The sequence below is a fragment of the Neofelis nebulosa genome, chromosome X (genome assembly GCF_028018385.1).
Source record: "Neofelis nebulosa isolate mNeoNeb1 chromosome X, mNeoNeb1.pri, whole genome shotgun sequence".
NCBI lineage: Eukaryota > Metazoa > Chordata > Mammalia > Carnivora > Felidae > Neofelis > Neofelis nebulosa.
The window spans coordinates 97,188,509-97,207,074 of record NC_080800.1 but is presented as its reverse complement, the minus strand read 5'-3'; the positions used below and the strand labels follow the sequence as shown (position 1 = coordinate 97,207,074).

Sequence of the window (18,566 nt, the reverse complement as noted above, 5' to 3'; positions counted from 1 at the left end):
ACTTTGCTGGGGTGTTGTGAAAATAAGGGACTCCGTAAAGGAGCGAGAGAAACACAATGGCACCAAGAAGTGCTTAACTTGTTGTTACTGCTCAAGAACCGACAAGCTGGGATTTGGGCTCTGATCTGCTAACATCCAGTCTCTCTCTGACACAGCACGGCTTCCTAGTCGTAAATGGGAAGAAGTTGGGGGGGGGGGACCTTCTCCAAAATAGAATGTTCAACTAATTGGAGTAAATGACCACCTCCTGGTATCATCATCAGCTGACCTGAAAAGGGTGCAAGACGATAAAGCCATTTAGGGCCACTGCCCATCGCTGTCCCCTTCTCACCTCTCATGTATTCCTGAGGTTTCTGTCAAGCCCCACATCTTCCGCGCAGCCCCCTCTCCGTTAACTCCTGACCCCTGAACCCTCCTTGCGTTCCGAATGCATCTCCTACCACTGCGTTAGAGGCCGCAGCCCTTACTTACGTTGTGCCAGACATTGTCGATTGGGGTCTTTCGGCCCGACCTTGGTTCCAATCCTGCCTTCCCCACTCTTTGACCACGTTATGGTGGCCAGCTTACTTCACCTCCCGATCTGTCCTTCCCTCACCTCCCCGACAGCAGTAATGATACTATTTCACAAGACTGTGATGATTGCATGAGACCCCAATGGAAAATTTTGGCATACCAGAGATATTGGAAAAAAAAAAAAAACAAGAAAACCTGCTGCTTTTCTTCCTGACCTAGATTACAGGTGGGATGATGCCCACGACCACAATTACAACTCCATGCCTTGAACATACAAGCTGAGCAATGGGGAAGTAATACAGTAAATACATCATTGGCTTCAAAGGACTTCTTTGATACGGTGCAGGAAATTTTACGCAAAATTCCGTAGCAGACTCTTAAATACTTTTATACTGTATTTGCTCAATCTTTTTAAAATTTATTTAAAAAAATTTTTTATAATGTTCATTTTTTTTTTTTTTTTTGAGAGACAGAGAGAGAGACACAGTGTGAGCAGGGGAGGGGCAGAGAGAGAGGCAGAAACTGAAGCAGGCTTCAGGCTCTGAGCTGTCAGCACAGAGCCCGACGTGGGATTCGAGCCCACAAACTAGGAGATCGCGACCTGAGCCGAAGTCTGACGCTTAACCGACGGAGCCATGCAGGTGTCCCTCAATGTCTTTTTTTAAATGTTTGTTTATTTTTGAGAGAGAGAGAGCGAGCAGGGGAGGGGCAAAGAGAGAGGGGGACAGAGGATCCGAAGCGGGCTCTGCACTGACGCAGCGAGCCGTCCCGATGCAGGGCTCGAACTCACGAACCTTGAGATCATGACCTGAGCCGAAGTCGAATGCTCAATAGACTGAGCCATCTAGATGTCGCTTGCTCAATCTCTTTCAGAAGCATATGCTGCAGTAGTGAACATATGTTCACATATGTGATAAGTATAATCTGAGTAACAAACTAAGAGGCAACATGGGGAAAGCCCAAAGAGGGAAGTTCACTGTACACGTAAAGTCTTCCCCCAGCATGCAGCAATCTGTACCAGTGAGCATAATCCTGAACCCAGGAAACCCGGATGCCTGGTATTTATTCTAAGGAGATAACTCAGCAAGCGAGCTAACGTGTGCACGTGGACGTTCAAAGCAGTGTGATTTACGATACCCCCAAATTACAAATATGCTGGTTAGGTACGTCAGTGGAATACTATAAGAGCCTTTAAGGACGTGAGTGACCCAGAGGGCGCCTGGCTGGCTCGGTCGATTGAGCCTCCGACTCTTGATTTCAGCTGTCATGATCTCATGGTTCATGAGCTCGAGCCCCACATCGGGCCCTGTGCTGCAAGTGTGGAGCCTGGTTAGGATTCTTTCCCCCTCCCTCTCCCTCTCTGCCCTTCCCTGACTCTCTCTCTCTCACTCTCTCTCTCTCTCTCTCTCTCTCTCTCTCTCAAAAATAAATAAACATTAAAAAAAAGAAGCGCACCTGGGTGGCTCGGTCGGTTAAGCGTCCGACTTCGGCTCAGGTCATGATCTCGCGGTTCGTGGGTTCCAACCCAGAGTCGGGCTCTGTGCTGACAGCTCGGAGCCTGGAGCCTGCTTCGAATTCTGTGTCTCCCTCTCTGTCTGCCCCTCCCCAACTCATGCTCTGTCTTTCTCTCTCTCAAAACCAAATAAATATACATTAACAAAAAGAAATTTAGGGGCGCCTGGGTGGTTGAGTGTCTGACTTCGGCTCAGGCCATCATCTCACAGTTCGTGGGTTCGAGCCCCACATCAGGCTCTGTGCTGACGGCTCGGAGCCTGGAGCCTGCTTCAGATTCTGTGTCTCCTTCTCTCTCTGCCCTTCCCCCGCTCACATTTTCTCTCTCTCTCTCTCTCTCTCTCTCTCAATAATAAATAAACGTTGAAAAAAAGAAAGCAGAAACTTAAACTCTATGCTACATTCTATTTTCCTTTGAGTTGCAAAAGTCGAGAAGGAAGACTATCAGTTCTGCTCTGCCTAACCTCTCATGGCTGCCAGTCTGGTCAGAGGTCAAAATGGCAGGGAAGCGTCAGGCTCCTTGTGAAGGGGCTTCTTTGCACCAGACAGGACAGAAGGGCACAGCATTACATATGTGACATGAGCAGCTCCCTCCCGTTGCTCTGCAACCAGAACTCCTCGTTATAAAGACCCTTTTTTTTTTTTAATTTTTTTTCAACGTTTTTTATTTATTTTTGGGACAGAGAGAGACAGAGCATGAACGGGGGAGGGGCAGAGAGAGAGGGAGACACAGAATCGGAAACAGGCTCCAGGCTCTGAGCCGTCAGCCCAGAGCCTGACGCGGGGCTCGAACTCACGGACTGCGAGATCGTGACCTGGCTGAAGTCGGACGCTTAACCGACTGCGCCACCCAGGCGCCCCTATAAAGACCCTTTATGCTCCATTAAAACTACCTATTCATGTGGGGTCAGCATGAACACTGCCAGCTCACAAATGAAGCTTCCAGATTCCAGACAACATGGGAGACTGGCTCTGGGGCATCCACCGCCAAGCCACCGACAAGAATAATTTCTGGAGGAATCTGTGGGGACCTTTTGCTGTAGGGGGGTTGGCTGGCCAGGAATTTGAGGGAACTTAATGGCACCTCAGCCAGGGGTGTAGCCAGATAGACACATGGAACCCCTAGGCTGTTCTCGAACCTTCCGGAAACAGAGCCTCCAGTCTGTGACCATCACAAGACTTGCCCTGATGGTGGCCGAAGTTTCATTCAGATGGGCACCTTCCCTTCCTTGCCTAATTTCCTCTTCTTCATGGAGTCTGCTGGGAACTCCATTCTTGGACCCATAGTCAGGCTTCAGCTACAGTGTTATCCTCTGTTCTGTAAAGTTCTGTACACAGTTCCTAAGTTTCTGCAAGGGGGTGACCTCTGCTCATGTCCTAGGGAAAAATCTAATGTGGGGGCACAAAGCCGGCTCAGTCAGGAGAGCACGTGACTCTTGATCTCGGGGTTGTGGGTTCGAGCCTCACACTGGGTGCAGGGATTACTTAAATAAAACTCAAAAAAAACCTTTTTTTAATCTGAGGAAGGGGCGTCTGGGTGGCTCAGTCGGTTGAGCGTCTACCTTCAGCTCAGGTCATGAGCCTATGATTTTTTGAGTTTGAGCCCCGCATCGGGCTCACTGCTGTCAGTGTCCCCCTCTCCCTCTGCCCCTCCCCCGCTTGCAATCTCTGTCTCTCTCTCCCTCCCTCAAAAATTAAAAAACAAAACAAAACCTAAGGAAAAACCTAATGGTGTCTTAAGAAATCTCTGAAATAAAGACTGCGCACCAAGACAAAAACCAAAAGCAAACACAAGCTACTACTCCTAATGGAAATGGGAATTAGGGACAGGAGATGATCGTCGGGTCAATTTCTTTCTTCAGAGAAATTGGCCTTTCAGGCACCTACTGCCTTGCTCAGAAGCGTGCCCGAGTGTGGCCGTGTGTCTGTGCCTGTCCGTGTCACCTTCGTTGTCCAGCTCACAGGATACTTCCTCTGAGACTCCCGTCACGGCCCCGCTTGAAAAGGGGACTTCGCTGACCCACTACCGGCGCATGCTGGTTTCCATCCTGTCCCTCTAACGTCAGTCCCCAGGGGAAAACATCTAGACACACACCTTTACAAGAGACGCCCACGAAAGCATCGTGCGAGCGGATGAAACCCCCCAAGGGGCTTTCCGTTTCTTATTCCGAACGCTAGAAGATCGCGCTCTACCTGCTTTATGTAGCGTAACTGGGATTCTGCAATTCCATGAATAAGAGACTCTGGTAAAGAGCTTCTCGAGTGTCCGTCGGCGGCCAGTTGAGCAGAAGCACCCCACAGCATTTCACGGACAGATGGGGGATTCAGGTCTATGTGGAAGTCAGCTGAAATCTTACAATTGTTCCTCACATCAAACAAAGCGAGATTGATAAAAAAGGGTTCAACCTGGAATGAAAACGAGGGCATGTTGAAGCGAAGACCTTTCAGTGGGGTGCGGGAGGGAAGACACACGACAAAACAATGTTTTTATTCCTCGAGGTGCGGTGATTACGGTTCTTTTCTGAGTATCACAGCTACGATGGCTTTCGGGCTCATTTGCATATAAGAAAGAGTATTCTAAAATAACAGGCTATCAAATGTTCACTTTTGTCAGGCGTAAATAATTTTACAAGTCATATGTTTTTTCTAATGCGTCAAACTCCGAAGGCACATTTAAAGCACGTCAATTGTTCTATGAATAAAATGTAATTCTCGGTAGGTTTACTGACATTACTGAAAAATAATGCCAATGCTGTAGAATAGACCTAAATCTTCCCTTTTGTTATGCTACCGCTTACTTGATGATACATTTAATAAGTGCTAATATCCATCAACATCAAATTACTTGACAAAAGCTTTGCCCCGTCAGCAGTTTGGGAAGGCCACGATTCCTCCCTACAGATGGCATTTGAAAGCCGGTCACAAAGAGCAATTTTGTGCCAAACGGCATAAAGATTAACCCTTTATCCACAGAAAGTCTGCTGGTGCATTGCAGCTACTTTGGAAGGGAACAGATCCTCACGGTGGATACTTTTCAAAGACAAAGCCAGAACCAAAAACTAAAGATGAACAGAAAACGCCGTCTCTTTGGTGATTTAACATTTACAGTTGCAAGTATTTCTGAGTAACTCAAATGATCCGTGACAGCTACCAATTACAGTTTTCTGTGAAGAACAAAATGAACTCACTCGAGGAGAACGAGTGAGGCTAGCTGACTGTAGAGCATCCGTATCCCCGCCTGGGGACACCCCGTGATGAGCCAGGTCACAGAAGAAGTCCTATTCTCTGGGAGAATTCGCAACAAGGAGGATTTTCCAGGTTCTGGGGACATGTCCCTTGTGAATTTCAACACCCTACTCTATCTGCTGTTTTGAATAGGTCAAGACGTTCAGGAATCCTCTCAAGATGAGACCATATTCATATTTTGGCCAAAGAGAAAAATGCCAAATGACACGAAATGCCTCCGTGTCAAATCTATCATAGCGTATAGCAATGGAATTTTCATCCCATAAATTCGTTCTAGTGACAAAAAAAAACAAACAAAAAAAACAGCATTTCCTCAATGCCCTGCTTTAAGGGAGGTGGAAGGACAAGTCATACATACATTTGTGGCTGGTCCTCTTGCATGGTCTCCAACTTGACCCAAGACATTGAAAGTTAAATCATGGCAGTTTACCAGGAAACGTTTATTGCACTTTTCCTCGAATGGCTTTATATCAGGCTCGATTCCTGAAAAGTCCAACCTCTACAAAACAGAGGAGAAGAAGTCATTTTGTTAAAAAGAGGATTCATAGGAACACAGGTCTTTAAGTAAAAACCGCAGAATCCTACAGTTTTCTATTCAGACTTCATTTGAACTTTTTATTTTATTTTTTTTCACTCGGTAAGCCTTTGTAGAGCTCTTACACTAAGGTTCAAACACCGACGGAGAAATCCTAGAGGGAGATGATGAGACTCTGATCTAAGGCATTGGAAAAGTCACAGGTCTGTACCACGGCCGACAAAGCCCTATAGGACGCGAGTCCCTACCTCCCCCAACTCCTCTGACCCCATCCCCCATCCCCCACCACTCTTGCCTCCCCCCACCCCCACGCTCTGTTCCAGCCACACTGGCCTCCTTGTTTATTTCTCCAAGACCCCAAGTACACTCCCACCTCAGGGCCTTTGCACTTGCTGTTCTGTCAGTTAGATGCATGCCTTACTCCCTCATTTCATTCATGTCTCCGGTCAATTGGCATTTCCACAGAGACCTTCCTTAACTCCCTATAGAGAACTGCACACTCTGACAGTCTATACACTCCCTTTCCTTGATTTAAGTTTTCTAACACGACTTTTTTTTGTATGTACTTAGTGGTGACGGGCCTTCCCCACAAAACATACATTCCAGGATGATAGAGATTTTTTTTTTGTCTTTTATGAGGTGTGCAGGGGGGCAAAAGTGCCACGAATGGACATGTGAGGCATCCAGAATAACACGGTGGTCCCTAATTGACTGTGCTGTTAGGAACTCAGCTGCGGAATAAAAAAAGAATAGCAGATATGGGGGGAGGGGGAGTAGAGACGGTGAGCTCAGTGTGGGATGTGTTCGGTTGGAGTGAGGTTACTAAGTGGCTGGGAAAATAGCAGGGGTCTGGGCTGGAGATGTGAATTCGGGAGTCAGTGGTAACTAGACCCTGGGGACCACCTACGTTTAAATGATGAACAGAGGGAGAGGCGTCTGCTTCGAAAAGTGACAAACAATGAGCTCAGCTTCTCACAGAGCTGGGGGCTGTACCCTGGCTGCCAGAGAGAGAGAGACTTTTCTTAAATTACTGGTATTTCCAATTTTTTTTTTTTTTTTAAGGTTTAAAAACAGATATTGGGAGTCAAGGAATTCCTCTCGGCAAGGGAGGAATCTGTCCCTCCTCAAAGAAACTCCTAGAATCCTCCTCTTCGGCTCCCACAGCTCAGGCGATCGGAGTCCATCCGTTTATTCTGAATATCCGAACAGATTTAACGTTGTGTTCACCAACGGGAGGGGATGTCTGGATTGTGGCACAGCTCACTATACCAGAAGATCGGCGACCGGGGAGGCGAAAAGGACTCGGTGAATCAGAGTAGAATATACTGCCAATACGGATAGCTCAAGCCAAGAAACCCAAGGCTTTTTCTCAATTGCCTAAGTAATTCAAGCCAAAACAGGTATTGTGCCGGAAGAATCTTGGATAATTACAGCCCTTCTGACCTAGCCGGCATCACTGACCAAAAAAAATCCTCCTTCCACGGGCCTACCTATAACATTCGTACCTGAAAGCACCCTTTTCCTCCCGAGTCTATTTATCTACAAACCGAGCACAAATGTGTGGGACTAGACAGCTCCCTCTTGAACACTTATCTGTAAAGCCGGCTGAGGCCAGTCATTGCCATGGAGATCAATTCTAATTTCCGCCCATTTATCTGCTCTCCTTTCTATCTTCCTGAGACAGCGGAATTTGAGGAAAACTGGACTAAACCACCCCAGCCCCCAAATCCTTTCCCTTCTGAGGCCTCCAAGTACAGACGCTGGGACGCAGAGCCTTCCCCCAGGTCTGCCGAGGTGGTCTTTATGCTCTAAGGTCGGTGATAGAGAGTCTCTCTCAAGACATCGTACTGGGGTCAAAAGAGAAGGCTGATAGCATAGGATGATGGCACTTCACCCAGAAAAGGGACGCAACACATACGACACAGATTTCTCTGCAAGGACACTGCCTTCCCTACATTAAAATCAACCGTTTTGGGCGTCCAAGTGTCACTGCAATGGTGAATTCTTCACCGACGATTGTAGCTCACTGATAACTGCTTTTATGCTTGAGTTCAGTTCCATGACCACAAAAACACTACACCACAAATTTTTTAAAGATACTGGATTGAGTTTCAACCACAGTCAATTGGCTTCTTTGTATACAAGGAAAGAGCCTGACATGTCCAATTAGAGCCCAATTGTGTGGTGGGGGGGGGGGGGGAAGTCGGCGGGGCTCTATGAAAGGCTCAGGCTTGTTTGGAATCAGCAACTTTCTGAATGAGTATCTAAGAACCAGTACTCCGAATGTCCTACTGTACCCCCACCCCCTTTTTATTTAAATCACATAACTTACACAAGGAATCTAATATTGCTACGGAAAAAAAGTAGGAGAGGGGTGCCTGAGTGGCTCAGCCGGTTAAGCATCCGACGCTCGGTTTCAGCTCAGGTCATGATCTCACGGTTTTGTGAGTTCGAGCCCCACATTGGGCTCTCCACTGACAGCTCAGAGCCTGGAGCCTGCTTCAGATTCTGTGTCTCCCTCTCTCTCTCTCTCTGCCCCTCCCCAACTTGTGCTCTCTCTCAAAAATAAATAAACATTTATAAACTTTAAAAAAAAAGAAAGAAAAAAGGAGATAAAACATGTTTTAAAATTTTTCCTCCAAAATTATTTTCTCATATGGTATTTTTATTAAGGAAAAATGCCTGCATTATTGATAGACTATATACTTTTCCCATGTCAAATTAAAAAAAAAAATTAAAAAACCGTTCGAAGCAGAAACAAAATCAGTCTTCCCCAAATTATATTTTTCTGATCTATTTTCACTGAGAAAAAAACATAAATGCTATTTATGTAATGCAAACTTTTCGATTGCAAAAAAAAATCCCAAAATTTTCATTATAAATCTCACTAGAAAAAAGTGGAAAAAGAATCCGTCTTTCCCCAAATAATTCCATTTTCTCGTGAAGTATGTTAAGAAAAATATTTGTAGGGGCGCCTGGGTGGCTCAGGTGGTTAAGCGTCCGACTCTTGGTTTCAGCTCAGGTCATGATCTCACAGTCATGAGATCGAGCCCCGCATCGGGCTCCCCGTGGAGCGTGGAGCCGCTTGGGATTCTCTGTCTTTCCCCCTCGCCCTGCCCCCACTCTCTTCTCTCTCTCAAAATAAATGAATTTTTTAAAAAAAGAAATATATCTGTAACACTTACATACTGTCGAGTTTTTCCATTTAAACAAATCAGCCTTTCAACGAGAAAATACAGAATTAAACATGAAGTGCACAGACCTTAGTACAAAAAGTGCCTCGCTCTCACGAAAGAGGTTAAAATACGCAACTGCCCGTAAGCCTGCACATCCCCGCACTAACTTCCCCTTGAAGTGGGATCAAGCCAGACATGAACATCGAGAGTGGAAAATCAACCACATTTCTCATGGGACCTCTTTATACTGCAGAGATCTGCTGTCTCTGGATCACACTTGTATTTAATGGGTTAAAAGAGTACCGGCGCCATCTTTAAGGGTTCTTTAATTTATCTCTTTTGAGGAGTGAGATGAACTAAAAAGAATATAGGGAAGGAGGGGAAAAACAAACAAACAAACATGTGTATTCAGTCTCAAACTATTTGCATATGTGACAGTCCTCTTGAGGAAGTTAGCTGTTAAGCCACTTGTTCAAAGTGAACATGACAAATACAGAACAACAGGTATGACCCGGTGGTACAAAACATCAATGGTTTCAACATTTCACAGATGTTGTTTACCTGGCTATGCGATGATTCTTTGATTATTTAAAGAAATAGGTCATTGATACCTGGACTTCCGAATCAAAAGAAAAGAGATTCTGTCTTCCGTCCCCTCTGCTGAGTTTATTTAGCTGTTCAGTTTCTCTGCCGTACTAAAATTAAAAATACACACACCGAACGTCACTTCATTTCCTTCAAAACAGTATTAAATAACATTTAAATATCTAGTTTAGGTGGGGCGCTTGGCTGGCTCCGATGGGAGAGCGTGCGATTCCAGATCTGGGGGTCGTGAGTTCGAGCCCCGTGGTGGGTGTAGAGATTATTTTTAAAAAAATACCTAGTTTGTGAAACTACCCTCTGACAGATCTTCAAAAGATATACTATTTCCTAGTTCCATATAACTTAATGCAGATAAAAAAAACGTGTGCTGGGTGGAGAGTCACCATTGCTACGACCCATGATAAGCTATAGATCAGGTTCTTCTACCTTCTATGTGCCTCTCATAACATCAAGAATCTTGATCAACCCACCGTAGTACAAAAAATGAATATAAGAGATTTGAATGCAAAAGAAAGACAAATGACAAAACACTATCTTCTCCACACCCACGGTGCTAGCCATGGGATATCATATACAATTCCGATTCCATCGCTTGAGGAAAAACATAATGGGCTGTATAGCCTGGAATGTCAAAGACTCCAAAAGGATTGATTAAAATCTACAAAATCACAGAAAACCTAGATCAGGGGCTCATGAGCGTGTTCCTAAGTTTCGGAAAATTGCTGTGAAGTTTAAGAGAAGGGAAATTTTTTTCTTTTAAGAGAAGCGTAAATTTCAAGTAGAAAAAAATAACTTCTAAGCTTATGTAATTTAGTAGTCCAAGAAGAAGAATCAAGTGAAAATATCAACAGGTTTAACGAGGATTTAAATGAATAAATGGGGTATAAGCTTCTGCTCTACTATGGCATAGAGTCCACAGAGTAAAATATGTAACCTACTAAGATAGGTATGATAATCGCCTCTACACTTTCCAAGTTAAGCTCATTTCAAACTTCAAAGAGTGGAGTAATTAACACAAATGATGTCTGGTCACCAAAATCTTTCTCTGATGAAATTATTCATATACGCGCATGTATGTATTTACATACAGACAGAATATGTGATTTTCACATGAAATTAACAGATGCAGATCATTCGACTGAATATCACGTTCAATATGCATCAATACCCCTTGAACGAAGAATATTTATTTTATGAATGACATTAATAAAGTCACAAAAATTTAACAGTACCTCCTGCCATCTGGGGGGAAAAAAAAAGATATTCTACACTGTTAGCAGGCCCTCGTAAATCCAACTGTAGAAGTGTAACTTTTCTCTTACAATCTCTACCTGTTTCACTAATTTGCTGTGGTTTTTAACTTAGAAATGACATTGCCAAATGGAATCCAGCATTAAAACTAATAGCTAATCCTGCACTGTCTCAGTTGAAGGCAAGTTGCCATAAGAAAGATGTACCTTCATCAGTTCCGGATGCATACTCCTTTCCAAGCTGGCCATGATGTTCTCGGCTTTTCCTTGGCTGCTAGGTTCATCTTCTGCAAATTCATTAAAAGCAGATGTTCCAAACCATGCAGACCATTACTAATCACCTAAGAAGAATATCCTAACTATCTCTCCCACCCCATCCTCTCCTACTAGATTTACTGCAAAGAATTTTGATTATGAAAGCATGGGGAAAACTTTAATGGACTTTTGACAATCTGCCATGAATTCCCTATCCGTTTTAGTCTGGTGATATTTCATGTGTCAGAGCCCATGAAACGTCAACCCTTCAAAACAAAAAAAAAAAAAAAGAAAGAAAGAAAGAAAGAAAATCTATCAAACTCCATAGTCACTTTTAATGAGGAAGTAGGTCAACCTTCAAGATTAAGAGTTCTGTATTTACCCTACACAAAGGACATTCCCATGGATTAAAGATAAGAGCTCTACCTCGATAATGAATCATTTAAAAATTCTGACCTTGTGTTGTTTCTACCGTCTCCTTTTTCTCTTGCACTAAACTGTCGGTATTGATCTGAATAATCTTTTTCAAAGTTAGCAACCATTCCTCCATTTCCTGCTCAGTCTCAGCAGCCAGATAATGGCTATACTTATCTAACATCTTGAGTTCGAATGCATGACGGCGCATTTTGGGGCACTAGAGAAAAAAAAGAAAAGAAAAAGAAAAAGCATGTGTCCAGTTAGTTACCTTTTCAATATTAGATTTCATTAGTTTATTTTTTACCTCTGCTCAGCACACATGCACGTCAATACTGTCATGAAAGAATTGCTTCTTTCAACAAGAAATAGAAACTCCCAGACGATGAATGACCATGTCAAATGTGCCATTTTTATTCCCCTCTATACTGGGCACAGTGCTACATGCACAAAGTTGGCATAAGACATGACTTGTTGACTGAGGATTATCACTTAAGGCCTTTTCCCATCTAGAGAATCGAACCACCAGCATCAAAATAAGCAAATGTTTTTAATTCTTTCTACCCTGCTTAAAGTTTTTCTTGCATAATTTATAGATTTTCAAAATCAGCCCTTGGAAACAAGCTCCGATGTGCTTTGAAATAAACCTGGCACTTGCTTTCTATCACACCATAAAACGAGGTTTTGATACCTAATTCACGTTACTGTGCATAACATGAAATGCATCACAATAGCATAAAAGAAGACTATGGTTGGGGCGCCTGGGTGGCGCAGTCGGTTGAGCGTCCGACTTCAGCCAGGTCACGATCTCGCGGTCCGTGAGTTCGAGCCCCGCGTCAGGCTCTGGGCTGATGGCTCGGAGCCTGGAGCCTGTTTCCGATTCTGTGTCTCCCTCTCTCTCTGCCCCTCCCCCGTTCATGCTCTGTCTCTCTCTGTCCCAAAAATAAATAAAAAACGTTGAAAAAAAAAAAAAAGACTATGGTTGGTTCACATTAAATTGTGGCTCTCAGTAAAAATTATGGGAATGACCTATGCTGAATACTAGCACAGAAGGAAAATAAAAGCCTCCTCCTCTCGTCAAACATGATGACACATTCTTTTACATTACCACCTTCTCTGTCATGACAAATGAAATGACACACTCTCCCCGCTCCCCACTACCTCAGCATTAATTTCAAGAAAGGTTCATGAATCAGTCATTTTCCACCACGTGGTCATCATTCAAGAAGGAACCAACAAAGTTCCTCCTTCTCATCTTCAAAGTACAGCAAAGCATGAAATCAAACGGCAGTAGCAAATCAGCAAGATTTATATATTTGAAAATATTTGGGAGGGGGAATCATAAATGCAAGGAGAAAGCAGCAGCTGGGAACATTATAAAGGACGGTCAATCTGGACTGGAGCTAATCGAGAAAAATCTAGGAATCACGTACCTTCTTTATTCCAGTAAGATAAGAAAGCTGTAGCTTTCTATATGTAGGTAACTTTTATTTACATAGATCTTTATATATTTTTTAAATGATTATTTTGAGAGAGAGGTGCACGCACCCACACATACACGTACACAGACTCACGTGCAAGCTGGGGAGGGGCAGGGCGGGGGGGGGGGGGGGGGAGTGAGGGTGTGGGGGGGTGGTGGTGAGGGCGGGGAGGGGAGAGAATCCCAAGCAGGCTCCATGCTGTCAGCGCAGAGCCCGACATGGGGCTCCACCTCATGAACCGTGAGACCGTGACCTGAGCCAAAATCAAGACCCAGATGCTCAACCGACTGAGCCACCCAGGCGACCCAGATCTTGTTATTTTTTAAAGTGTTTTCTATTCGATCCACATGACAATCTCATCTGAGTTGAATTCATAGTAAGTGGGATTGATAATAAGATTCAGGCAGGATGAGGACACCAAACCAGCATCTCCTGCCTCTTCATCAGCTGGCTCTGTAGTGATGGCTCCATCTCTCGACCAATCGACTTCCTGCTTACACCATCTGTCTGCCCTGTCTTCCCATTGCATCTTTGTCCATGCCCCCTCAGTAACTCAAATCAGCAAACACTTGTGAAGCCTCTACTCAGTCCACAACGCTGCTAATTATTACAGGGGACAGAGACATGAATAAGAGACAGTCCCTCTAATCCCAACACGAGCGGAGTAGAGTATAACATGAGCTGTATAAGGGGTGCAGGGGGCATGAGGTTAGAAAGCGGGGTGAGGCCAAATCACTGTAACCTGTAAGGTCACAGTAAGAGGTTTAGCTCTCCCACTGCAAGATAATAAATCAAGAACCAAGAGGTTTTAAGTAGACAAGTGAAGGACCCTATCTATGTCTGAGGAAGACGGGCTGCCACAAAATAACACATCAGAAGGCAGGAAGGCAAGACTCTAGGCAAGAGCAGACAGAAAGGAGAACCAGAGGAAGGGAACGGAAAGAAGGGAAGAGATCAAGAAGCACTTCGGAGCCAGACTCCGACTGAATACTGGCACAGAGCGAGAACAGGTTCCTGGTGTAAATGTTTTGGTGGATGGAGATACCACTGACCAAGACAGAAAAATGCTGACATTCTTAACAGTTGATCGATAACCCTCTTCAAGAAAGAGGAGGAGGGGCGCCTGGCTGGCTCAGTCGGTTAAGCGCCCGACTCTGGCTCAGGTCATGGTCTCAAGGTTCGTGAGTTCGAGCCTCGCATCAGTACAGAGCCTGCTTCTGATCCTCCGTCTCCCTCTCTCGGCCACGCCCTGGCGAGTGCGTGTGTGTGTGTGTGTGTGTGTGTGTGTGCGCGCGCGCACACGCGCGCAGGCATGCGTGGGCTCTCTTTCTCTCTCAAAAAATAATAAACATTTAAAAAAAGAAGAAGAAGAAGAAAGAGAAGAAAAGATAACGTCTATAGCCTTACCTGAACAACGTCGATGCAGGCGTCCAGGTAGATGCAACCTTTAGATTCTTTGGAATTTTTCTCATCTTTATAGGAATTGAGAATATATGAACCATCAGGAAGTTGAGTCAAGTAAAAATACCGTCTCTTGAATACCTACAAGGGAAAACCCAGCAATGATACATTTGTTACATATACAATGCATTTGAACAGCTTATTTGAACTAAAAACCTTGAAGGGCTTGCCACAGTCACTACATCTGGACAATCTTCAGACAACTCTGAGAAGTCATCAGGAATTACAATTATCTTCACTTTCTTAAGATGAGAAAGTTCAAGCCAAGTGATTTCCTCTCAGTTAATCTAGAGAAGACCTTTTTTTGTTTTTGTTTTTTTGTTTTTTAACACATTTTAACACTTTTTTTTTTAAAGATTTTTAAGGAATCTCTACACCCAACGTGGGGCTCGAACCTACAACCCCGAGATCAAGAGTCACGTGCTTTTCTGAGTGGGTCAGCCAGGCGCCCCTGCTTTAACACTTTAAAGTTGATAAGGCATTGGGGCACCTGGGTGGCTCAGTTAAGCGCCCACCTCTCGATTTTGGGTCAGGTCATGATCTCGTGGTTTGTGAGTTCGAGCCCCACGGGAGGGGGTCTGTGCGGACAGTGCGGAGCCTGCTTGGGATTCTGTCTCCCTCTCTCTCTGCCCTTCCCCTGCTTGCTTGCTATCTCTCTCTCTCAAAATAACTGAAAATAAGCTTTTCAAAAAGTCAAGTCTATAAAGCATTTTTGTATCTGACTCACTGTCCGCTACACTGTAGCGTCCTTTCCCCCATTTAATTGCAAAAACTATGAGTGGGTTCTCATAATTCCATTCACGTCACCACAAATCCAAGCACAAATACAAAAATATTCTGGAAGTTTGAAGAAAAAGACAGACATGTACGGCGAAAAAATAAAAATACAAAATGTATATACATACACATAGCCCCCATGATGTATTTTCATCTCACCTGCACACCTTAGTGGACTCGCCTGTATTGTCCCATGTCCTCATTTCTGGAAGCCCAGCCTAGAATGTACTTGCAGGGAAACAGGGAGAGTCACTGCTTGCCTCCCAGTTGTCCCCCGAGTGCCCAGAATGCTGAGATCTGAGTCGATAAGCCCAATGGGATTGTGATTTGAAATCAGGCATTCACAACAGTTACGGAGGAACCTTTCACTACCAACTCACAGCAAAACCCACAGGAACGGGGAGAAGGAGGTAGACAGTCGGATTTGTTCTTGCTGGCCCTCTAGGCTCCCTTATGAAGTCTTAGACCTGATCAAAGAGGTTGAAGGGGGGATTTGGAGCTCTCTGATGAGCCTATGCTTCTTTTAATAAGCCACAGCCTGGAGACTGTGTCAAGCATCTGTTCTGGTAAAATTCCCCAGGATGCTGGATCTAACATCATTCCAGGGTGGGAATGGGTGGGAATGGAAAGAGGCTGGGACACAGGCTCTTGGCGATTATTGAGGAAGCACTTTCTTATGCTTCTTGTCTTACAGAAGTTGGCTTTAAGATTTAAGCTTGCCACTTCCAATCACCCATCTGATTATCCAGTGCAGTCTCAGACTATTTGAAGAACTTTAATTATGGAAAGAGTATTATTTGGCAAGATCATTCTCGAAAATGACAATTTCTGGCCACGTATTTGAAATACCAACAATTTATTTTTCCATAGCATGAATAAGCAAATATATATACATTTTAAGGGGCATTTCTTTTTAGGAAAATCAATGAAGAGAAATAATAACGCTCGTAATTAATTTCAACTTGTTTCAGTATCACTGATTTTAGAACGAATGACAAAAATATACCAGTGCGAGGAACACCCTAACAGGTTAGACTGGTAAATGCTACGGCTTCTATTTCAGGGAGCGGCCATGTGGGTTTGTAGATCAACAGAAAGGAGTCCAAACAGAAAATTATCACTTTGTTTTGCAACGCCAATCAAGCAAATATTACTACGAAGGTACAGAAAGTGTGTGTGCGTGATCTCACAATATGAGGATATATACTTCTCATATTTCATTCACCTACATTTAAGTTTACAGGAGCTATAGCTGAAGAAACCTAGATTCATATATAAGGAAAACGTTAATCACAGTGCTGATTTTATACACACACAAATACATACACACAGCTGACTCTTGAACAACGTGGTTTTGAACTGCCCGGGTCCACTTACACATGGATTTTTTTTTTTTAAACACATTACCATACTGTAAATGTATTTTCTCTTCCTTATGACTTTCTTAATAACATTTTCTTTTCTCTATTGTAAGAATACAGTATATAATACATATCACATACAAAATATGTGTTAATTGACTGGCTATGTTATCCATAAGACTTCAGGTCAACGAGTTATCAGTAATTAAGTTTTCGGGGAGCCAAAACTTACATAGGGATTTTCCACTGCGCAGGGGGTCGGCGCCCCTAACCCGTTCCCCACTTCCCTGCACTGTTCAAGTCAACTGTATTTGTTTGCTTATTTTCATGACAATGGTTCATATCTGTTATTTACATGATGAGACCAGGGGTGCTGGGTGGCTCGGCTGAGCATCTGACTCTTGATTTTGGCTCAGGTCATGATCCCAGGGTCGTGGAATCGAGCCCTACCAGCCCGGGCTCCATGCTGATCATGGAGCCTGCTGAGGATTCTCTCTCCCTTTCCCTCTGCCCCTCTCCCCTGCATGTGCTCTCTCTCTAAAATAAAAATCGGGGCGCCTGGGTGGCTCAGTTGGTTAAGCTCCGATTTCGGCTCAGGTCACGATCTCACAGCTCATGGGTTCGAGCCCCGCATGGGGCTCTGTGCTGACAACTCGGGAGCCTGGAGCCTGCTTCGGATTCTGTGTCTCCCTCTCTCCTTGCCCCTCCCCCACTCATGCTCGGTGTCTCTCTCTCTCTCTCTCAAAAACAAACATTTAAATAACCTTTAACAAAAATAATTTTTAAAAATAATAAATAAATGAAAATGATGAGACCAGACAACCTAAAACGACACACTGTGCCCAAAGGAACAAAACACCCCTGTTTCAAAGCTATTACAGTAATGATGCATGGCACAAATGAAAGCACATTTCCCAGGTGAAAACTACAACCCCATTAGAATCTGACCTGTGATTCAAACCTAAAACTCGAGTAGAATCCACTTGCAGAGTCCATAGCCAGCAACAAAGAGAGTGGCAAGGGAAAGGAAAACACAGAGCAAAACATTTGTGGTACGGAGTCAAATTATAGTCCGTGAAATTTTTTTTTCACGTACAGCTGCCTCACCAAGCAAAGACGTTTTGTGGCAGCCGCCACTTCCAATATTAGCAAAGCACATCATTACAATAGAGAGGGAAAGGGATCTGAAATTACAGTAAATCACTTCCTGTAACATTGCAATTATGTCTAAATGGGGGTACTGAGGTAGGTAGCTCATGAATCCGGGGAGAAAACAGATGCCTGCATATCCTCTGACCTTGCTTCTCGGCCAGCACGCCTGCTCACCAGCATGAAGCTGTCCTCAAGACTCTGCTTCTCGGCTTCCTCGCTTGTAAAATGGGATCCGGCCATGGGATCTATACGACCATTTTTTTTTTTTTCCCACAATCTACAAATAATTGTATCGAAACTGAACAAGTAACACAGCAGCCTTCCTAGGGTAGGGGCCACCCTCTCCAAGCAATTTCTCACGGGCTCGAAATGCAATTGGTACAGGAAGGAATTTTAAGTCATTGCTATGGAAATCAGGCTCTGCAACGACAGATCTGAAAGATCTGAAAGATCTCTTCTCATCCTAAGAGTCTGGGCTGTATGTCGGGTTTCAACTTCTGGGGAGCTGTTAAAATAAGGACTATATCGGGGCGCCTGGGTGGCTCAGTCGGTTAAGTGTTCGGCTCTTGGTTTCAGCTCAGGTCATGACCTCATGGTTCTTGGGATCGAGCCCCGGGTCAGGCTCTGTGCTGACAGTGCAGAGCCTGCTTGAGATTCTCTTTCTCCCTCTCTCTCTGCCCCTCCCCTGTTTGTGCTCTCTCTCTCAAAATAAATAAATATGAAAAAAATTTTTAATTAAAAATAATAAGATAAAATAAGGACTATATCAAACAGTGGCAATTACTCTGTCTCATACCTCTCATTCTGCAGCCCTCAAGTCCTTTGTAACC

The 18,566-nt window shown here is 44.2% G+C and overlaps 1 protein-coding gene across 7 annotated transcripts in view; it reads right to left on the bottom strand.

Annotated features, from left to right (window-relative positions):
* DOCK11 (dedicator of cytokinesis 11) overlaps positions 1–18,566 on the bottom strand; it is a 201,496-nt gene that overhangs the window by 119,456 nt on the left and 63,474 nt on the right. For all 7 annotated transcript variants that reach the window (XM_058714236.1, XM_058714237.1, XM_058714233.1 and 4 more), the window contains exons 7-12: positions 14,393–14,527; positions 11,547–11,724; positions 11,043–11,122; positions 9,594–9,677; positions 5,630–5,770; positions 4,219–4,431 (exon numbers count right to left, since the gene is read on the bottom strand). In XM_058714236.1, the coding sequence (XP_058570219.1) occupies positions 4,219–4,431; positions 5,630–5,770; positions 9,594–9,677; positions 11,043–11,122; positions 11,547–11,724; positions 14,393–14,527 (831 nt within the window). The remainder of the gene's footprint in view (positions 1–4,218; positions 4,432–5,629; positions 5,771–9,593; positions 9,678–11,042; positions 11,123–11,546; positions 11,725–14,392; positions 14,528–18,566) is intronic.